This window comes from Lissotriton vulgaris, chromosome 12, assembly GCF_964263255.1.
Source record: "Lissotriton vulgaris chromosome 12, aLisVul1.2, whole genome shotgun sequence".
In the NCBI taxonomy this organism is placed as follows: Eukaryota; Metazoa; Chordata; class Amphibia; order Caudata; family Salamandridae; genus Lissotriton; species Lissotriton vulgaris.
Genome location: NC_141700.1, coordinates 44,772,677 through 44,793,788, shown reverse-complemented (window position 1 = coordinate 44,793,788; position 21,112 = coordinate 44,772,677). Strand labels below are relative to the sequence as shown.

At 46.5% G+C, this 21,112-nt stretch overlaps 1 protein-coding gene across 2 annotated transcripts in view; it reads left to right on the top strand.

Annotated features, from left to right (window-relative positions):
* LOC147673212 (beta-1,4-galactosyltransferase 1-like) overlaps window positions 1-21,112 on the top strand; it is a 208,600-nt gene that overhangs the window by 60,436 nt on the left and 127,052 nt on the right. The window contains exon 1 of one of the 2 annotated variants that reach the window (XM_086947007.1): window positions 19,833-19,950. The exons of the other annotated variant lie outside the window; for it this stretch is intronic. Coding sequence (XP_086803133.1) covers window positions 19,923-19,950 — 28 coding nt within the window. The 5' untranslated portion in view covers window positions 19,833-19,922. Of the gene's footprint in view, window positions 1-19,832; window positions 19,951-21,112 lie in introns of those variants that run through there. 2 annotated transcript variants of the gene reach the window in all.

The following is a 21,112-nucleotide window of genomic DNA, read 5'->3' as shown; positions in this document are numbered from 1 at the left end:
CACGCTCTCTATTGGCCACTATAAAAGGACATCTTTGACCAAGCACTCTAATTCGCTGTGCATCTAATCCCCTCCTGAGGCGGAAGCCGGGAGGTAGTTGTTTTATTTGTTTGATTCTCATTACTTTTTGGACCTTTTAAAAATTCGCTGAACCCTCAGCTTTTAACATCACTGCACTCAGCTTGACCACGAAGCTTAGCAGCACTGTCCGAACAATTTGTATGTCCTCGTGTGTTTTACCCTGCTCGACTCAAGAAGTGGTGGCAATTATCCCTCCGCTTGACTTACTAAGCGCTACCGACTCTCCCTTGCCACTCGGACACCCCTCAGCCGATTTGGGCGCTGAGACAGCCGAGTCTCTGGCAGGTTGAATCGACTTTGGCGGCCATCTTTGTTTGGGGCAGCGTTTACACGCTCTCTATTGGCCACTATAAAAGGACATCTTAGACCAAGCACTCTAATTCGCTGTGCATCTAACCCCCTCCTGAGGCGGAAGCCGGGAGGTAGTTGTTTTATTTGTTTGATTCTCATTACTTTTTGCACCTTTTAAAAATTCGCTGGACCCTCAGCTTTTAACATCATTGCACTCAGCTTGACCACGAAGCTTAGCAGCACTGTCCGAACAATTTGTATGTCCTCGTGTGTTTTACCCTGCTCGACTCAAGAAGTGGTGGTAATTATCCCCCCGCCCTCCGCTTGACTTACTAAGCGCTACCGACTCTCCCTTGCCACTCGGACCCCCCTCAGCCGATTTGGGCACTGAGACAGCCGAGTCTCGGGCAGGTTGAATCGACTTTGGCGGCAATCTTTGTTTGGGGCAGCGTTTACACGCTCTCTATTGGCCACTATAAAAACGGAAGGTAATGGCTCCGCGCAGCAGACGCGATCAGCGGACGCGTCGGAGTCGTGCCAGAGTCCTGCCCGTCTGCGCCCGTCCGCGACCAGGAAGCGGCCGCAGTCGCAAGTAATGTTACACTTTCTATTCCCCCTTCCCTCACTTCCTACGACAGTGTAACGCTTAAGAACCTTAAGCCCACTCACTGTACCTCGGCATCCATCGCTTCTCATGTTCTTACCCCTCACCTTTCTTTTACAACCTGCAGCACAGGACTGCCTAAGAATGACTTAAGGCACAAATGTTTTATTACTCAGTCCTTGGTACTTAACCCTCCCTTTACAAACACATTAATCATAAAATCTGGTATGATTAACTGCCGCTCTTTAGGAAAACACTCTCTCGACATTGCCCAAACCTTGGAAGAGGAAAAGTGGTATCTCCTATTCTTAACCGAGACCTGGTTAGGGGACGAAACTAATCCCGCTATTCACTTAGCCATACCTCCTGGCTACAGTATATTGTGTGCTAACAGACAGGGCTCTCGCCCTGGAGGTGGAGTTGCCATAATATATAGATCCCATTGGACTATCTCCTCCTTCCCTTACAAACAATTGGAACGCATTGAAGCACTCCCTTTCTGCATCAAAATAGCGGCCAATTTTACCTTTTCTGGCCTTTTGGTTTACCGCCCCCCTAACTCTAAAACATCCCACTTACCTTTTTTTTTAGACTATGTTCTGCAAGCAACATCGCGGTATGCAAATTTCACCCTTCTCGGGGATTTTAACCTCCATGTCGATAATCCCTCGGACCCCACTACACTCAACTTTCTCTCCACCTTATCAGATGGAGGACTAACCCAACTTATTTGCAGTCCTACACATAAGGCCGGTCATACTCTTGACCTGATCTGTACCAACCTGGTTGGACTATCCACAAGTGAACCCCTCCCGGTGATCTGGTCTGATCACTTTTTTATTCCATTCTCATTCTCTCTGCACCAACAAAACCGCCATATACGCCCGGCTAAATCACTAGGTAGAAACTGGAGTAAAATCTCCCCTGATAGTCTAGCTGCCCACCTTTCCCCTATCCATCCTTTGGATACGGTTTCTAATTTAGACGCCAGACTGACCAATTTCAAAGGCTGGATCTCTTCCGCCATCGACCTCCTTGCCCCTATTAGGCCTATCAAAACCCATCGTTCTGCTCCTTCTGCCCCTTGGTACTCCGACGAGCTTCGAAAAAGCAAATCAGCATGTAAGCTCCTTGAGAGACGCTGGAGACTAACCTATTCCCCCGACCAGAAGCTCCTCTATAAATCTGCACAAAAAGAATACAGGAAAAAAATAATTGAACACAAAATAATCTTTTTGGAAGAAAAAATTAACTGCGCACAGGGATCATCTAGGCTAGGGAAATATTTAACACAGTCAGAACCTTCACCGACCCCCTGGCTTTAAAACGACCTCCTCTGGTATCTCAGACACTATGCAATAGTCTCTCCGACTTTTTCGAAAATAAAATTGCCACTATATACGACTCCTTCCCCAGCAATACTAATCCAGAATCTCGTGCAACCAATACTGTATCCTTTGGATCAGATTGCACGTTCTCCAACTTTAAAGAGATTACCATGGATCAATCCCTTAAAGAACTTTTAAAATGCAAATCCGGCTCTCCTCTTGATCCCTGGCCTGCCAAGCAATACAAATCCTTGGCACCCATTCTCAACCCCATTTTGAATGGGATTTGGAATGACTCTCTGCATACTGGTGTCTTCCCAGACTCTTGGAAACATGCTCCCTTGGTACCCATATTAAAGAAAGCCAATGCCGACCCCAGTGAACCCTCCAATTACAGGCCTATCTCTCTTCTACCAGCGCCTGCCAAAGTACTCGAAAAACTGGTCCAGCAACAACTGGCAGGTTTCCTAGAAACACATTGTGCTTTTCACCACTCTCAGCACGGTTTTAGAACAGGGTATAGCACTGAGTCAGCACTAATCGAGATGGCCGATGCCGTACGCTGGAGGATGGACGAGGGATCAAGAGCGGTGTTGGTGCTGCTTGACTTGTCGGCAGCATTCGACACCGTCTCCCACCCCCTCCTCCTGGACCGCCTACAATCCAAAGGTATCCAGGGTACGGCCTTAAATTGGATTGCATCTTTCCTGTCCAACCGGACACAGGCAGTGTTCACCCCTCCCTACACCTCGGACAGTCGTCCACTTAGGTGGGGTGTCCCCCAGGGCTCCTCATTGAGTCCCCTTCTATTTAACGTTTATTTTTCACCCCTTGCTGAAATCATCGCACAAACTGGAATAAAGGCCACTTCCTACGCAGATGATATTCAACTCTTATTCTCGTTTAACAGCACCACTGTTTCCACCTTTGACCCACTAAAAAACTGCCTGCGTACCATCGCCCACTGGATGGCCAACAATTTCCTCCGGCTTAATGCCGGGAAAACTGAGGTACTCTTCTTTCACCAGCCATCCCCTTTGGACCCCAACATTTGGTGGCCTCTTGATCTGAGTGCCCCTCCCCAGCCCAAAGATTCGGTGAAAAACTTAGGGGTTAGATGGGATTCCAACCTATCTTTCCAACAACAAATACATACGGTCTCTGCAGCATGTTTTGCCAAAATAAGGATGGTGAGAAAGTTTATCAATTACCTACCTAACCACATCAGGAAGACCATAGTCCAGGCGTTGATCACCTCGCACCTGGACTACGCCAATGGCCTATACACTGGACTGTCCGCAGGTCTTTGCCACCGACTCCAGACAGTCCAGAATGCTGCAGTACGGCTGGTTAGTGGCATTCCCCTACGTGAGCACATCACGCCCCACCGCCGTAGACTACATTGGCTGCCAATACAACAAAGGGCAGAATTCAAAGCATTAGAACTGGCACATCGCGCAATAAGGGGTAGGGCTCTGCCTACCTCTATGCCTGCCTCTCCCCATACAGTACTACCAGGCCCCTTTGCTTCTCTTCAAAAAACCTGCTTACCACTCCCAGATAAAAAAAAACCCGTTCAGGCGGAAAAACTTTTCTAGTATGTACCTCTGCCCTTTGGAATAAGCTCCCAATTTCCATCCGGATGATCCAGGAAGAACTCCCCTTTCGGAAAGCCTTAAAAACATTCCTGTTCTGCTAACCACCTATTCATAAAAACACTTAAATCAACTTAAGATTGCACAGGAGTGCCGGGACACCCCGTTGGGGTAGCTGTGCGCTATACAAGACACACTAAATAAATAAATCCTGGAACAATAGAGGATCAGCTTGGTATACCGATCCCTCCTACAATGACGGCTCCTTTTTACATTTCTAAATCAGCAGCAATCTGACTACTCACCATATATGTGTCAATGAACACCTCAGGTAAAGGTAATATGCTGCAACCCCATTAGGGATACTCAGTTGGTTAATGCACTTGCATAATCTCAAGTCACAGATTGAAAATTGGACAGTGGCGACTTAACCTTTTATCCTTCTGAAGTTGATAATTGGATTATCTTTTGCTAGGAGCTACTGCAAGCGCCAAGTCACAGTCCAGCATCCCAGTGAAGTTATGCAGCTGTAAGATATGTGTGCATTGCTCATGCTTTGTAATGCTGTCTGCCCAATGGACCCTTGGGGGCACCTCGAGCACTTGCCTTTTAGGCTTCTCAGAACACTCTGAGACTGCGTTCAGTGCTACCCATGCCAAGCCAAAAGCCTTTACTAGCTTGCTTTCCAGCAGCAGACAGCCCTAGGCGCCCCAGCGCTTCATTTTGCCCGACAAGCTCTTTGTTGGCTCTGTGGCCAGCTTATGGTCTTGTTCCACTCTGCCAAGCCCGCATTTACAAACTCAAGCCGCCTCTGTCCTTCACTCAAAACAACCAATGCTTTCAGACTAGGGCACACGATAAACATTCACTCTCCCGTCCATTGACATGAGGCAGGATGCTACAACTGGACAAGTACCACAGAGCGCTTCAGGGCCACTTCACTGGTAGGATAGGAACCAATGCAAGGTCACTCTCACCCTTTGCTCTTGGTGGCAGACAAACCATTCAGGCGTGCTTTGGGCTTGGGGAAAATATGCTTTATTATGGACCTTCACATCAAATTAATGCATTGAGTTAACTACAGATTCCCCCATCCTTTAGAAAAATGAATGTACCCCGTTTGACCCATATGCCCGTCTCCCTCTCGTTAACTACTTTCATCTGACCATCATTCTGCTCCACCATTCTTTCCTGAATTGAATCCTATCCCCCCCCCCCCCCCCCCCCCCCCACTTGGATTACGCGGACCCAGTTGCCTTACGGTCTCGCATTTCTTCGAGAAATGAGACCTACCAGCCTCTGCCCCACTGGCACCATTTTCCTCCCATTCTTGCTTTCCCGACCAAATGCCATGTCTTTCAGGCAGCGCCTCCACACTTGGACCAGGGCTGCCAGTCCCACCCATCTCTTCTCTTCAGTATCTCCTTCTCTAAACTTACTAAACCTATGTCACTCACACCCCTTTTATTGTATCGGAGCCTTTTTTGCTTCCGTTACCAGAAAAAGCCTCTCCTGAGGTGTTCATCACCTCAACCCTGCGTACACCATCACTCCAGGGACCAGGCATCGGTCCCCCATTCCGCTCAATCCCCAATACACCAGGTCAGGTCCCTTTATCCGCAGCATCCTCTCTAGCCTCCTCCTCCACTACTCAACCACCCCACCCTGCCAAAAACCTCTCCTCCCACAATGCCTGCAGGAGCTATTTTCAGGAAACATGCCTGCTTTTGGGAAGGACGTGTGGCAGCTTGGCTCTGCCTGGCACTGTGGCAATGCTTCTTCACCCCAAGGACGGGTTGTCAGAGGGGCAACCAACATGGGCAAAGCTTCAGGGGTGGTGGTTGGGGTGTGACACTTCCCCTAATAAATACGTTCTTCCCTTGAGAGTTAAGTTTGGGGGACCTGAGTTGAGTCTGCTATTTATTTGTTGTATTTTTGCATCATCCTTGTTTTGACTAAGAGATTTGAACGTGTTGTTTTGATAAGGAACATGTATTGTACATATGTGTGTGTGTGTGTGTGCACAGTGATTGGTTTACCAAATGATTAGTAAATCTGCACTCAAAAAAGTACTCCTTGAGTGGGTGCAAATGTATTACTTTTCTGGGAAGTCTCTAGTAGGCCTGGAAGCTGCACCATGCCCAGGGTTCCAGGCATGCTACCGGTGATGGGACGAATGCTTGAAAATAGTCTGACCACTGCCAGGCGCTCGGGCAGCATGCCGGCCCATTATTTCTCACCCACTGTGTCACTCTAGACCGAGGCCCACATAACACAGATCAGCGCTGACCCTGCTCCTCGCGGGAACAGGCACCCTAAACCCAGGTCATGTCACTTCTCCACCTTGCGGTATTATGTTTGTTTACTTGACACATTTGAGATTTACAATTCCTCATTGACTAAGCTACGTCCCTGACTATCAAACAGAAATTCCCGTTAATGTTGAAGTTAAATTGGCCTTTAACCAAGAGACAGACGACCAGTGGGGCATAGTGTTCTGCACACACAATCGATGAAGAACTGTGCCCGGTCAAACAAGGTGATCTGCATTGGAATAATGCACCATCAAGTCAGATCAGAACAGTGACCTTACCAAGTAAGTTGAGGGAAATCTTTGATGTAGACATTTTGTACAGACTGTCTGACTCAGTGAGCTTCTTTTCACATACACACCACACACGCTAACAAACGTGTTTACAAAGACACACACTGACATAGGTCTACACACACATACACTAACACACTCTATCTAACATAGACACAGTCATACAACACACTCAAAAAATATACACTCTGACATACAAACACGCATCCACAGATGCACACTGACATACATTGGAACAACACAAACCCATACAGACACACGCTCTGACACACACACACACAAAGTCACACAGATCTCTCCAGGTAGCGCATACGGCAATAAAAAATAACACAAGCCCAGAGGCACTGCTGAAGAGTGTCAGCCGTGGTTGCCACATGATTCAGTGTCATTTTGGGATAAATTACCCCAAGGTTTCAGACCCTGATTTGTTGCAGATTTCTGACTATGTGAAATTTCCAAAAAGTTTTCCAAGATATGCTTGCAATCCTTTGGCACTCACTGGATTGCAGGAGTAAATCTCTGGATGTCAAGGAGCGAGAGGGAACTTGGGATTGTGCAGCAATTTAGTATGCACTGGGCGTTCACCCCTTTAACATCATTCTCTGTCCACTCCCCACCTTGCTTGTAGTTTTACTCGCCTAGTGCAGGCCTAATTACCGGACCGGCAACCACTGGTGCACCAAACTCTAAATATGTAATTAATGGGTTCCCCTCCAGATGGCAACTGCACTGCATTACAATATGTCACGAGCTCTAGAATGTTTAAGAAGGGACATATCCTACCAGATCAAAGCAGTCTTTAAATGTTTCACTGTTGGTGATCTGCAAGACTGTCACGTGTCCATCGGTGCTTCACTGTTTCCGATCTGCTAGACTGCCACATGTCCATCGGTGCTTCACTGTTGGAGATCTGCTAGACTGCCACCTGTCCATCGGTGCTTCACTGTTGGAGATCTGCTAGACTGCCACCTGTCCATCGGTGCTTCACTGTTGGAGATCTGCTAAACTGCCACGTTTCCATCGGTGCTTCACTGTTGGAGATCTGCTAGACTGCCATGTTTCCATTGGTGCTTCACTGTTAGTGATCTGCTAGACTGCCACGTTTCCATCGGTGCTTCACTGTTTCAGATCTGCTAGACTGCCAGCTGTCCATCGGTGCTTCACTGTTTCAGATCTGCTAGACTGCCAAGTGTCCATTGGTGCTTCACTGTTTCAGATCTGCTAGACTGTCACGTGTCCATCGGTGCTTCACTGTTTCAGATCTGCTAGACTGTCACGTGTCCATCGGTGCTTCACTGTTTCAGATCTGCTAGACTGTCACGTGTCCATTGGTGCCCCACTGTTGGAGATCTGCTAGACTGTCACGTGTCCATCGGTGCTTCACTGTTTCAGATCTGCTAGACTGCCACGTGCCCATCGGTGCTCCACTGTTGGAGATCTGCTAGACAGCCACATATCCATTGCTTCTTCACTGTTGAAGATCTGCTAGACTGCCACATGTCCATTGATGCCTCACTGTTGGAGATCTGCTAGACTACCACACGTCCATTGGTGCTTCACTGTTGGTGATCTGCTAGACTGTCACGTGTCCATCGGTGCTTCACTGTTGGAGATCTGCTAGACTACCACGCGTCCATCGGTGCTTCACTGTTGGTGATCTGCTAGACTGCCACGTGCCCATTGGTGCTCCACTGTTGGAGATCTGCTAGACTGCCACGTGTCCATCGGTGCTCCACTGTTGGAGATCTGCTAGACTGCCACGTGTTCATCGGTGCTTCACTGTTGGTGATCTGCTAGACTGCCACGTGTCCATCGGTGCTTCACTGTTGGTGATCTGCTAGACGGCCACGTGTCCATCGGTGCTCCACTGTTGGTGATCTGCTAGACTGCCACGTGTCCATCAGTGCTTCACTGTTGGTGATCTGCTAGATGGCCACGTGTCCATCGGTGTTTCACTGTTAGTGATCTGCTAGACTGCCACATGTCCATTGGTTCTTCACTGTTGAAGATCTGCTAGACTGTCACGTATCCATCGGTGCTTCACTGTTGGAGATCTGCTAGACTGCCACGTGTCCATCGGTGCTTCACTGTTGGAGATCTGCTAGACTGTCACGTGTCCATCAGTGCTTCACTGTTTCAGATCTGCTAGAATGCCACCTGTCCATCGGTGCTTCACTGTTTGCGATCTGCTAGACTGTCACGTGTCCATCGGTGCTTCACTGTTGGTGATCTGCTAGACGGCCACGTGTCCATCGGTGCTCCACTGTTGGTGATCTGCTAGACTGCCACGTGTCCATCAGTGCTTCACTGTTGATGATCTGCTAGATGGCCACGTGTCCATCGGTGCTTCACTGTTAGTGATCTGCTAGACTGCCACATGTCCATCGGTGCTCACTGTTGGAGATCTGCTAGACTGCCACCTGTCCATCGGTGCTTCACTGTTGGAGATCTGCTAGACTGCCACGTTTCCATTGGTGCTTCACTGTTAGTGATCTGCTAAACTGCCAAGTGTCCATCGGTGCTTCACTGTTTCAGATCTGCTAGACTGTCACATGTCCATCGGTGCTTCACTGTTTCAGATCTGCTAGACTGTCACGTGTCCATCGGTGCTTCACTGTTTCAGATCTGCTAGACTGTCACGTGTCCATCGGTGCTTCACTGTTTCAGATCTGCTAGACTGTCACGTGTCCATCGGTGCTTCACTGTTTCAGATCTGCTAGACTGCCACGTGCCCATCGGTGCTCCACTGTTGGAGATCTGCTAGACAGCCACATATCCATCGCTTCTTCACTGTTGAAGATCTGCTAGACTGCCACATGTCCATTGATGCCTCACTGTTGGAGATCTGCTAGACTACCACGCGTCCATTGGTGCTTCACTGTTGGTGATCTGCTAGACTGCCACGTGCCCATTGGTGCTCCACTGTTGGAGATCTGCTAGATTGTCACATGTCCATCGGTGCTCCACTGTTGGAGATCTGCTAGACTACCACGCGTCCATCGGTGCTTCACTGTTGGTGATCTGCTAGACTGCCACGTGCCCATTGGTGCTCCACTGTTGGAGATCTGCTAGACTGTCACGTGTCCATCGGTGCTCCACTGTTGGAGATCTGCTAGACTGCCACGTGTTCATCGGTGCTTCACTGTTGGTGATCTGCTAGACTGCCACGTGTCTATCGGTGCTTCACTGTTGGTGATCTGCTAGACGGCCACGTGTCCATCGGTGCTTCACTGTTGGAGATCTGCTAGACTGCCAAGTGTCCATTGGTGCTTCACTGTTGGTGATCTGCTAGACTGCCACATGTCCATCGGTTCTTCACTGTTGAAGATCTGCTAGACTGTCACGTATCCATCGGTGCTTCACTGTTGGAGATCTGCTAGACTGCCACGTGTCCATCGGTGCTTCACTGTTGGAGATCTGCTAGACTGCCACGCGTCCATCGGTGCTTCACTGTTTCAGATCTGCCAGACTGCCTCATGTCCATCGGTGCTTCTCTGTTGGAGATCTGCTAGACTGTCACATGTCCATCGGTGCTCACTGTTGGAGATCTGCTAGACTGTCACGTGTCCATCGGTGCTTCACTGTTGGAGATCTGATGGACTGTCACGTGTCCATCGGTGCTTCACTGTTGGTGATCTGCTAGACTGTCACGTGTCCATCAGTGCTTCACTGTTGGAGATCTGCTAGACTGCCACCTGTCCATCAGTGCTTCACTGTTTCAGATCTGCTAGACTGTCACGTGTCCATCAGTGCTTCACTGTTTCAGATCTGCTAGAATGCCACCTGTCCATCGGTGCTTCACTGTTTGCGATCTGCTAGACTGTCACGTGTCCATCGGTGCTTCACTGTTGGTGATCTGCTAGACGGCCACGTGTCCATCGGTGCTCCACTGTTGGTGATCTGCTAGACTGCCACGTGTCCATCAGTGCTTCACTGTTGGTGATCTGCTAGATGGCCACGTGTCCATCGGTGCTTCACTGTTAGTGATCTGCTAGACTGCCACATGTCCATCGGTTCTTCACTGTTGAAGATCTGCTAGACTGTCACGTATCCATCGGTGCTTCACTGTTGGAGATCTGCTAGACTGCCACGTGTCCATCGGTGCTTCACTGTTGGAGATCTGCTAGACTGCAACGCGTCCATCGGTGCTTCACTGTTTCAGATCTGCCAGACTGCCTCATGTCCATCGGTGCTTCACTGTTGGAGATCTGCTAGACTGTCACGTGTCCATCGGTGCTCACTGTTGGAGATCTGCTAGACTGCCACCTGTCCATCGGTGCTTCACTGTTGGAGATCTGCTAGACTGCCACGTTTCCATTGGTGCTTCACTGTTAGTGATCTGCTAAACTGCCAAGTGTCCATCGGTGCTTCACTGTTTCAGATCTGCTAGACTGTCACGTGTCCATCGGTGCTTCACTGTTTCAGATCTGCTAGACTGTCACGTGTCCATCGGTGCTTCACTGTTTCAGATCTGCTAGACTGTCACGTGTCCATCGGTGCTTCACTGTTTCAGATCTGCTAGACTGCCACGTGCCCATCGGTGCTCCACTGTTGGAGATCTGCTAGACAGCCACATATCCATCGCTTCTTCACTGTTGAAGATCTGCTAGACTACCACGCGTCCATTGGTTCTTCACTGTTGGTGATCTGCTAGACTGCCACGTGCCCATTGGTGCTCCACTGTTGGAGATCTGCTAGACTGTCACGTGTCCATCGGTGCTCCACTGTTGGAGATCTGCTAGACTGCCACGTGTTCATCGGTGCTTCACTGTTGGTGATCTGCTAGACTGCCACGTGTCTATCGGTGCTTCACTGTTGGTGATCTGCTAGACGGCCACGTGTCCATCGGTGCTCCACTGTTGGTGATCTGCTAGACTGTCACGTGTCCATCAGTGCTTCACTGTTGGAGATCTGCTAGACTGCCACCTGTCCATCAGTGCTTCACTGTTTCAGATCTGCTAGACTGTCACGTGTCCATCAGTGCTTCACTGTTTCAGATCTGCTAGATTGCCACCTGTCCATCGGTGCTTCACTGTTGGAGATCTGCTAGACTGCCAAGTGTCCATTGGTGCTTCACTGTTGGTGATCTGCTAGACTGCCACGCGTCCATCGGTGCTTCACTGTTTCAGATCTGCCAGACTGCCTCATGTCCATCGGTGCTTCACTGTTGGAGATCTGCTAGACTGTCACGTGTCCATCGGTGCTCACTGTTGGAGATCTGCTAGACTGTCACGTGTCCATCGGTGCTTCACTGTTGGTGATCTGCTAGACTGTCACGTGTCCATCAGTGCTTCACTGTTGGAGATCTGCTAGACTGCCACCTGTCCATCAGTGCTTCACTGTTTCAGATCTGCTAGACTGTCACGTGTCCATCAGTGCTTCACTGTTTCAGATCTGCTAGAATGCCACCTGTCCATCGGTGCTTCACTGTTTGCGATCTGCTAGACTGTCACGTGTCCATCGGTGCTTCACTGTTGGAGATCTGCTAGACTGCCACGTGTCCATCGGTGCTCCACTTTTGGAGATCTGCTAGACAGCCACATGTCCATCGGTTCTTCACTGTTTCAGATCTGCTAGACTGTCACGTGTCCATCGGTGCTTCACTGTTTCAGATCTGCTAGATTGCCACCTGTCCATCGGTGCTCCACTGTTGGAGATCTGCTAGACTGCCACCTGTCCATCGGGGCTTCACTGTTTCAGGTCAGCTAGACTGTCACATGTCCATCAGTGCTTCACTGTTTCAGATCTGCTAGACTGCCACCTGTCCATCGGTGCTTCACTGTTTCAGATCTGCTAGACTGTCACGTGTCCATCAGTGCTTCACTGTTGGTGATCTGCTAGACTGTCACATGTCCATCGGTGCTTCACTGTTGGAGATCTGATGGACTGTCACGTGTCCATCGGTGCTTCACTGTTGGTGATCTGCTAGACTGTTACGTGTCCATCAGTGCTTCACTGTTGGAGATCTGCTAGACTGCCACATGTCCATCGGTGCTTCACTGTTTTAGATCTGCTAGAGGATCTCCAACCAGTAGCTCAGGAGCTACTGGTAGCTCACCAGCACCCTCAAAGTAGCTCTCAGAGGTGAAGCCAAACCAAGTCAATCTCAGAGATTCTGTGTATATGAAAGAAGGCAGCACTGCTCATTTCACTACCCTTAAGAGTTACAGACAGCCAAACCAATGACAGGGCCTGTTGATAACACTCAAACACACACTGTGGTGGCCTATTAGTCAATACATTTGGGATTTATAGAGTGCACTACTCACCTGTGAGGGTCTCAAGACGCTAGGGGAGTGTGTTGGGGGGATTTGGGCAGCTCAGGTCATTCGATAAACCAGGTCTTGAGGCTCTTCCTGAATGCTTTCAGTGTGGGGCTTCATCTGATGCTCAGGGGGAGTTCGTTCCATGTCTTGGCCATGATGTAGAAGAAGGGTGTGCCTCCTGTTATAGTTCTGTGGATGCAGCGGCGCGGAGGTTTCTTTTGGGGTGTAGAAGGAGATTATTTCATTGAGGTATTGGGGTCCAGTGTTGTGGAGGGCTTTATAGGTGTGTGAGCAGCTTGAAGGTCACTCTTTTTTCGACGGGGAGCCAGTGGAGTGCTCGTATATGCTGGGTAATGTGGTCTTGTCGTGGGATGCTGAGGATGAGTCTGGCTGTGGTGTTCTGGACAGTCTGAGGTTTGTGGGGTAGAGATTTGTTGATTCCGGCATAGAGGGCTTTCCCGTAGTCCAGCCTGCTGGTGATGAGTGCATAGGTGACGGTCTTCCTGGATTCGGGGGGTGGGTCCATTTGAAGGTCCTTCCCACATAAACAGTGTTGTTTCCTTAAAGCTACTCCTAGCGTCAAGGACTGCCAAATATGTATGCTGGTCTCCTTCATAAGAGTATTATCTCTGATGCAATTGTGCCCATTCATGGTATAATTGTGCCATAGCCATAATATTTTCGTCTTTGACAATTTTGGGCATACAAGTCTAGTAATTACATACTTGCTGCCGTCACTGACATATTAAGAGCATGACTTGCCTGCTTTTAGCCATTCCTGACAGAGTGGCAACTGCTTTTCCCATAACAATGGCCATAACTGATATATGTTGGGCATCCAGATGTGGCACAGTGGTAGCCTTGGTTTAATAGTGGGCATTATTGGCATAACAGAGGCTTTCTTAGTGTTATGGTGAGGAAGCATGGCCTATGATTTCAATACCTGGGTATTTGAAGCATAATTTGTCCATGAGAGGCATTTGTCATGGTGGTACTCAATGAAATAGAAAAGCTGATGTTTAGGGACTGTGTATTTTCTAACAATGAAAACTGATTTGATTTTTAACCCCTTAAGTGCTGCCTCAGTGCATTGGCCGACGGCAGCACTACCTCCCCAGTGCTGCGCACGACCATTGAACGTCCATTCAGCACTAGTTCTAATGGACAGCGCAGCACTGGGGAGGAATGTGTAATAGCAGCTATGAGGTTAAAGGAAACAATTATGCTTTTTCAGAAAAGGTTTTTCTTCTGGAAAATTGAGTTTGATTGCTCAAAGTGGAAAGGGATTTTGATAGAAAAATATGTGTATTTTCAAAAACTAATATGCTAATGACAACACAATATTGCAATTCTAAAACACATTTAAAGTTGTTAGCTGAATGATAATTCAATGTGAGTTGGGGAGACTTACTGATGTCGTAATACCCTTTGTGGCACACAGCATGTGATGATTTGAATGTTACTTGATTACAAGCATTTAATATTGATAAATGTTTTCCTAGCATTCTGCTGATAACTTGACCTGGAATGTTTGGGTGGTTACTACTGATAATTGTGCTTAGGGTGGTCATAGTGTAATGTTAATACATATCAGCATTTTACAGTGATAAAATATGCTAGTAGCTCAGCAGGACTTTCCTTGAGCAGAATTAGCTCTCACTACAGAAAAGATTGGAGACCCTGTGCTAGACTGTCACGTGTCCATCGGTGCTCCACTGTTGGAGATCTGCTAGACTGTCACGTGCCCATCGGTGCTTCACTGTTGGAGATCTGCTAGACTGTCACATGTCCATCGGTGCTTCACTGTTGGAGATCTGCTAGACTGTCATGTGTCCATCGGTGTTCCACTGTTGGAGATCTGCTAGACTGCCACGTGTCCATCGGTGCTTCACTGTTTCAGATCTGCTAGACTGCCACCTGTCCATCGGTGCTTCGCTGTTTCAGATCTGCTAGACTGCCAAGTGTCCATTGGTGCTTCACTGTTGGTGATCTGCTAGACTGCCACGTTTCCATCGGTGCTTCACTGTTTCAGATCTGCTAGACTGTCACGTTTCCATCGGTGCTTCACTGTTTCAGATCTGCTAGACTGCCACATGTCCATCGGTGCTTTACTGTTTCAGATCTGCTAGACTGTCACGTTTCCATTGGTGCTTCACTGTTTCAGATCTGCTAGACTACCACATGTCCATCGGTGCTCCACTGTTGGAGATCTGCTAGACTGCCACGTGTCCATCGGTGCTTCACTGTTTCAGATCTGCTAGACTGTTACGTGTCCATCGGTGCTCCACTGTTGGAGATCTGCTAGACTGTCACGTGTCCATCGGTGCTCCACTGTTGGAGATCTACTAGACTGTCATGTGTCCATCGGTGCTCCACTGTTGGAGATCTGCTAGACTGTCACGTGTCCATCGGTGCTACACTGTTGGAGATCTGCTAGACTGTCATGTGTCCATCGGTGTTCCACTGTTGGAGATCAGCTAGACTGCCACGCGTCCATCTGTGCTTCACTGTTTCAGATCTGCTAGACTGCCACCTGTCCATCGGTGCTTCGCTGTTTCAGATCTGCTAGACTGCCAAGTGTCCATTGGTGCTTCACTGTTGGTGATCTGCTAGACTGCCACGTTTCCATCGGTGCTTCACTGTTTCAGATCTGCTAGACTGTCACGTTTCCATCGGTGCTTCACTGTTTCAGATCTGCTAGACTGCCACATGTCCATCGGTGCTTTACTGTTTCAGATCTGCTAGACTGTCACTTTTCCATTGGTGCTTCACTGTTTCAGATCTGCTAGACTACCACGTGTCCATCGGTGCTCCACTGTTGGAGATCTGCTAGACTGTCACGTGTCCATCGGTGCTCCACTGTTGGAGATCTGCTAGACTGCCACGCGTCCATCGGTGCTTCACTGTTTCAGATCTGCCAGATTGCCTCATGTCCATCGGTGCTTCACTGTTGGAGATCTGCTAGACTGTCACGTGTCCATCGGTGCTACACTGTTGGAGATCTGCTAGACTGTCATGTGTCCATCGGTGTTCCACTGTTGGAGATCTGCTAGACTGCCACGCGTCCATCTGTGCTTCACTGTTTCAGATCTGCTAGACTGCCACCTGTCCATCGGTGCTTCGCTGTTTCAGATCTGCTAGACTGCCAAGTGTCCATTGGTGCTTCACTGTTGGTGATCTGCTAGACTGCCACGTTTCCATCGGTGCTTCACTGTTTCAGATCTGCTAGACTGTCACGTTTCCATCGGTGCTTCACTGTTTCAGATCTGCTAGACTGCCACATGTCCATCGGTGCTTTACTGTTTCAGATCTGCTAGACGGTCACGTTTCCATTGGTGCTTCACTGTTTCAGATCTGCTAGACTACCACGTGTCCATCGGTGCTCCACTGTTGGAGATCTGCTAGACTGCCACGTGTCCATCGGTGCTTCACTGTTTCAGATCTGCTAGACTGTTACGTGTCCATCGGTGCTCCACTGTTGGAGATCTGCTAGACTGTCACGTGTCCATCGGTGCTCCACTGTTGGAGATCTACTAGACTGTCATGTGTCCATCAGTGCTCCACTGTTGGAGATCTGCTAGACTGTCACGTGTCCATCGGTGCTCCACTGTTGGAGATCTGCTAGACTGTCACGTGTCCATCGGTGCTCCACTGTTGGAGATCTGCTAGACTGCCACGTGCCCATTGGTGCTCCACTGTTGGAGATCTGCTAGACTGCAACGTGTTCATCGTGCTTTACTGCCATCTGCGAATGTGTGTTTATTAGTACAGTTGCTCTAAATAATGTGTCATTGGGCCTCATTTATAACATATGATATAATCCTATGAAAAAATTGGCATCATGGTTCAAGTGCATGTGCATATTTATTTAAGGAAATCTCTTGGTTTTGTACTTCCTCATGCTGTCAATCTGCACTGTTATTTTACTAGTAGCTATGTTTCCCATTATGGTGAGTCACTTAAAAGAAATCCTGCTTTCTGTATTTTGCATTTTTAAAAACAAGGAAACTGTCTTTGCTCATTTGTGAAAATAAATACGCTAAATGCTAGAGCGGTACTTAGAATACCTGGTTCCTTTTACTAACCTTCAGGGAAACAAAAATATCAAGTTAAAGAGGAAGGGCATGTTCACAAATGTGAATTTACAATTATAAGTAAGGGTATCTTTACTAGTTTTCACTCTTCACTATTTCCAAGTGTAAACCTGTAGACTTAAATGTGTCCACCCCCTCAGTTCAGAGGGTGGAGTCTGCGTAAATGTAATTTACAGTTGTTAAATTGCCACAATTAACATTGCAATTGTATTTAAGGTTCCACATAATTTGTGGAGACCTCTGAAAAAGGGGAAAATGATGTGGCGTTATGGCCAGAGCTGTCAACTTTGAAACTGGGCAAAATGGTTCGAGTCTTGGCGACGTCTCGACAACCTGTGATTCTGGGCTAATTACTTAATCTCCCGGAGCCTTAAAAAGTAAAAAAAAATAAGCTGACCTTGTGTAATGTAAGTGGTCCTTATGTAAAGTGCTCCAATACCTTTGGGTAGAGTTTACGCTATAAAATACTGCAAAAAAGAAGTGGGGGGCACAGACCTCCACAACTGGGCCAAAGACATCCGCACACAGGAGGGGGACCTCTACATGTATTATAATAGAATTACATACACTGGTACCAAATCTCGCACACCTGACACCCATTCTATTCCAATAATATAATTATTGCCCACACCATGAGCTCTCCTTTTTTCCTCTTCATCTTTTAGATCCTGCAACCGCCACATGCTTCTTGAATAACGTAGGCCACAATTTTGAGAGGAAAAGAAACTTTTCTGAGGAGATGAAGGGCCATCTAGTTAAATTTATGGTGAAAAATACTGAAACAACTGCATGGGCTGCCTCCATTGTCCATCAGTAAAAAAACACAATGGAGCCTTGATGCAGGAAGTGAGATACTCTGTCAATGCATTTGGGAGGAGGCATGCGCCGTGGGGGGAAACAACCATTACAACGCAACTTTTACAACGGACTACCATTACAACAAAACTTTTACAACGCAACATCCATTACAACTCATGCCATTACAAAGCAACCATTACAACGCATGACACTACAACGCATACCACTACAACGCATGTCATTACAACGCATACCATTACAACGCATACCATCACAACGCATAGTACCCTTACACTATCCAACACTTACACTACTGTTGCACCCCCTGGAGTTAGAATAGTAATTTTTGCCCCTACACTATCCAACACTTACCCTACTGTTGTACCCCCTGGAGTTAGAATAGTAATTTTTACCCCTACACTATCCAACACTTACCCTACTGTTGCACCCCCCTGGAGTTAGAATAGTAATTTTTACCCCTACACTATCCAATACTTACCATACATGCAATGTAATGGTATGCGTTGTTATGGTATGCGTTGTTATGGTATGCGCTGTAATGGATGTTGCGTTGTAAAAATTGCGTTGTAAAGGTATGCGTTGTAAAAGTAAAAGCATGCGTTTTAACGTCATACATTCGCCGTGGGGGATGTTAAAATGAAATGCCAAGATGAGGAGGTGTATGAGGGAGAAATTCTCCAGGATTCAGCTGGAGCAACCTCTTTCTTGAGCGGAACCTGGATCCTGTTTTCGTCCCCCCCTCCACCCCCCCCCACCCCTCCTTGAGAAAGCTATCCGCTCCATCTGCTATATGGGCTACCGCTTTTGGATGACACTAATTTTGTTCCAGGTCAGATGTTAAGCTTCTTTCTCTTTCCATAACAATAAACCTACAATCACTCATCCAACTGCCTCAAGCTCAACACAGACAAGATAGAAGTAGTTCTTCAAGAAGAGCACCTCATATGGGACTCCAACTGGTGGCTGGCCAATCTTGGATCGACACCCAGCGCCTATGCCAGGAACCGCAGAATAATCATTAAAAGCAAACAGGACACAACCATACAAGTCACGCACGAGTCCACTGCATCCTGTTTACACACCTTTAAGGTGCTGAGTAAGATCTTCAGATGGCTCCCAAGCAACACTCTGAAAACTGTCCCTTACACTGTAGTCACCAACAGGTTGGACTATGGGAACACCTTATATGCCGGGTTTCTCAAGCAACTCACTAGGAGACTTCAAACCATCCAGACCTCAAAAGCCAGACTCATTGTCAACTTCCCACACAGAACAAACTCATATCACATCACACCTCAGGGAGCTCCAATGGCTCCAATACGCAAACTCACTCATTTTAGGGCAACACACACAACTAGGGTTGTATTATAGAAAGTGCCCAGGGACACATAGGACATGTGCGCCCACTTTGAACACTTTGGGCACTTTGGTATTACAGAAGGGGCCGCAGATGCTTGTGCAGCCCTTTCTGTAATACAGATAGCACTGGAGCACATAAAGCACCAGTGCTATCACCAGAGGGTGTTGCCTCATTTGCACTGGGGCGTGGCGATATGCGTATAGGGCGCGGACGCAGAGGCAAAGAAGCTGTCAGGCGGCGCACTGAGAGTGTGCCACCTGATAGCAGTCCTCTTGAAGGGGGAAATGGGGTCTTATGGACCCCTCAGACATCCCCTTGCACACGCCTGCAAGAGTATCTCTATTACCCCTTAAAAGTGCAGGTGGGTTGCCACCTGCACAATGAAATACGGAGCGACTGCTTCAAAGCCGCTCTGTATTTCACTCCCAATGCGCTGCCCCCAGGGAAGCATGAGTTTGCAGCTGCCCTGGGGGCAGCGCATTCATTGTGATACAGAGCACTCACCTTGTTTGCTCGGTGCACCGGTGCTAACAAGGAAAATGCGCCACATTCCATAATACGGCCCCAAGTCTTGCAAAGTATCCAAAATTATGCTATCAATGTTACTAACACACTATAGGAAATTTTTACCATTTTGTTTGCTATGGCCAAAGATTATATTTTACAATATGTTTAAAATAGTCAAATACTTTTATTTGTAGCCAAGTCTCACCGTGCGATTTATATTGTTAAAGAACTAAATGTTCATATATTAATTTTAATTTTAATTTTTTTAACTTTTAAGGCCCTCTAGGGTTGTCCCATCCATCATCTGCCACAGCATCTGCTTCTGCTCCCGGTAAAGCGCCAAAACCCATAAGAGCAGCACAGAGCACACAAATGGTAGATGGTTATTTGTACCTGACAGGTAGCTGTATGCACATTATCACGTATCCCTATTTGCACCCTGGTCAATGTGTAATGTATTCATCACCTTAAGTTATCTTTCATCTGGTAGGCAGTCGAAATATCGAATTGTTAATATCGAAGTACAATAATATCGAAGTAGTAATATGGAAGGTAAGTAATATCGAATGTAAGTAATATCGAAGGTAACTAACATCGATTTTGTTAATATCTATGTAAGTAATATTGGTGTTACTAATATCTGTTAGTAATATCGATGTTACTAATATCTATAATAGTAATATCGATGTTACTAATATCGATTTTTATATGATTTTTATGTATATTATTATGTATTTTTTTTTACGTAATTTAAGTAAATATTGTATTTTAGTACCTTAGCGGGTTGTGGGTTTATAGGGGAATAGGGTGGGAAGTAATTTAATTATACTGAATTAATTATTAATTTATTAGGAATTATAAATTAATTATTAATTAATAGGTAATTCATTTTTATTAATTAGTTATTTATTTTAATTAATTGATAATTATGTTCTGTAGCGGGTTATGGGTTTACAGGGGAATAGGGTGGGAAGTAATTTAATTATAGTAAACTAATTAGTATTTTCTTAGGAATTATAAATTAATTATTAATTAATAGGTAATTCATTTTTATTAATTAGTGATTTATTTGAATTAATTGATTAATGGATAATTATGTTCTGTAGCGGGTTATGGGTTTATAGGGGAATAGGGTGGGAAGTAATTTAAATGTAACTAAGTAATAATTTTTTTATTAATTGTTTTTGGTAATTATATTATTGTTAATTATTAATTGGTTATCAATATTTATTAATTGGTAATTAATTGTTATTCATTTAATAATTGATAATTATGTTAAGTGTATTATTTTATTATTGGTGTTTATTGTGCGCTCATAGGGGAATAGTGTGTAAAGTAATTGATATGTAATTAAGTAGTTATTACATTTATATTTGTGCATTGGTAATTCATTTATTGGATATTAATTATTAATTGGTAATTATTTTTTTAATAATTATTTATTGGTATTTGTAAATAGCTTAGATTTATTTAATAAATAATATTTTTAATATTTTAAAATATAAATGTGTTTATAAGTATGTTATTTTTAATGTCTACGCTATCCAACACTTTCCCTACTG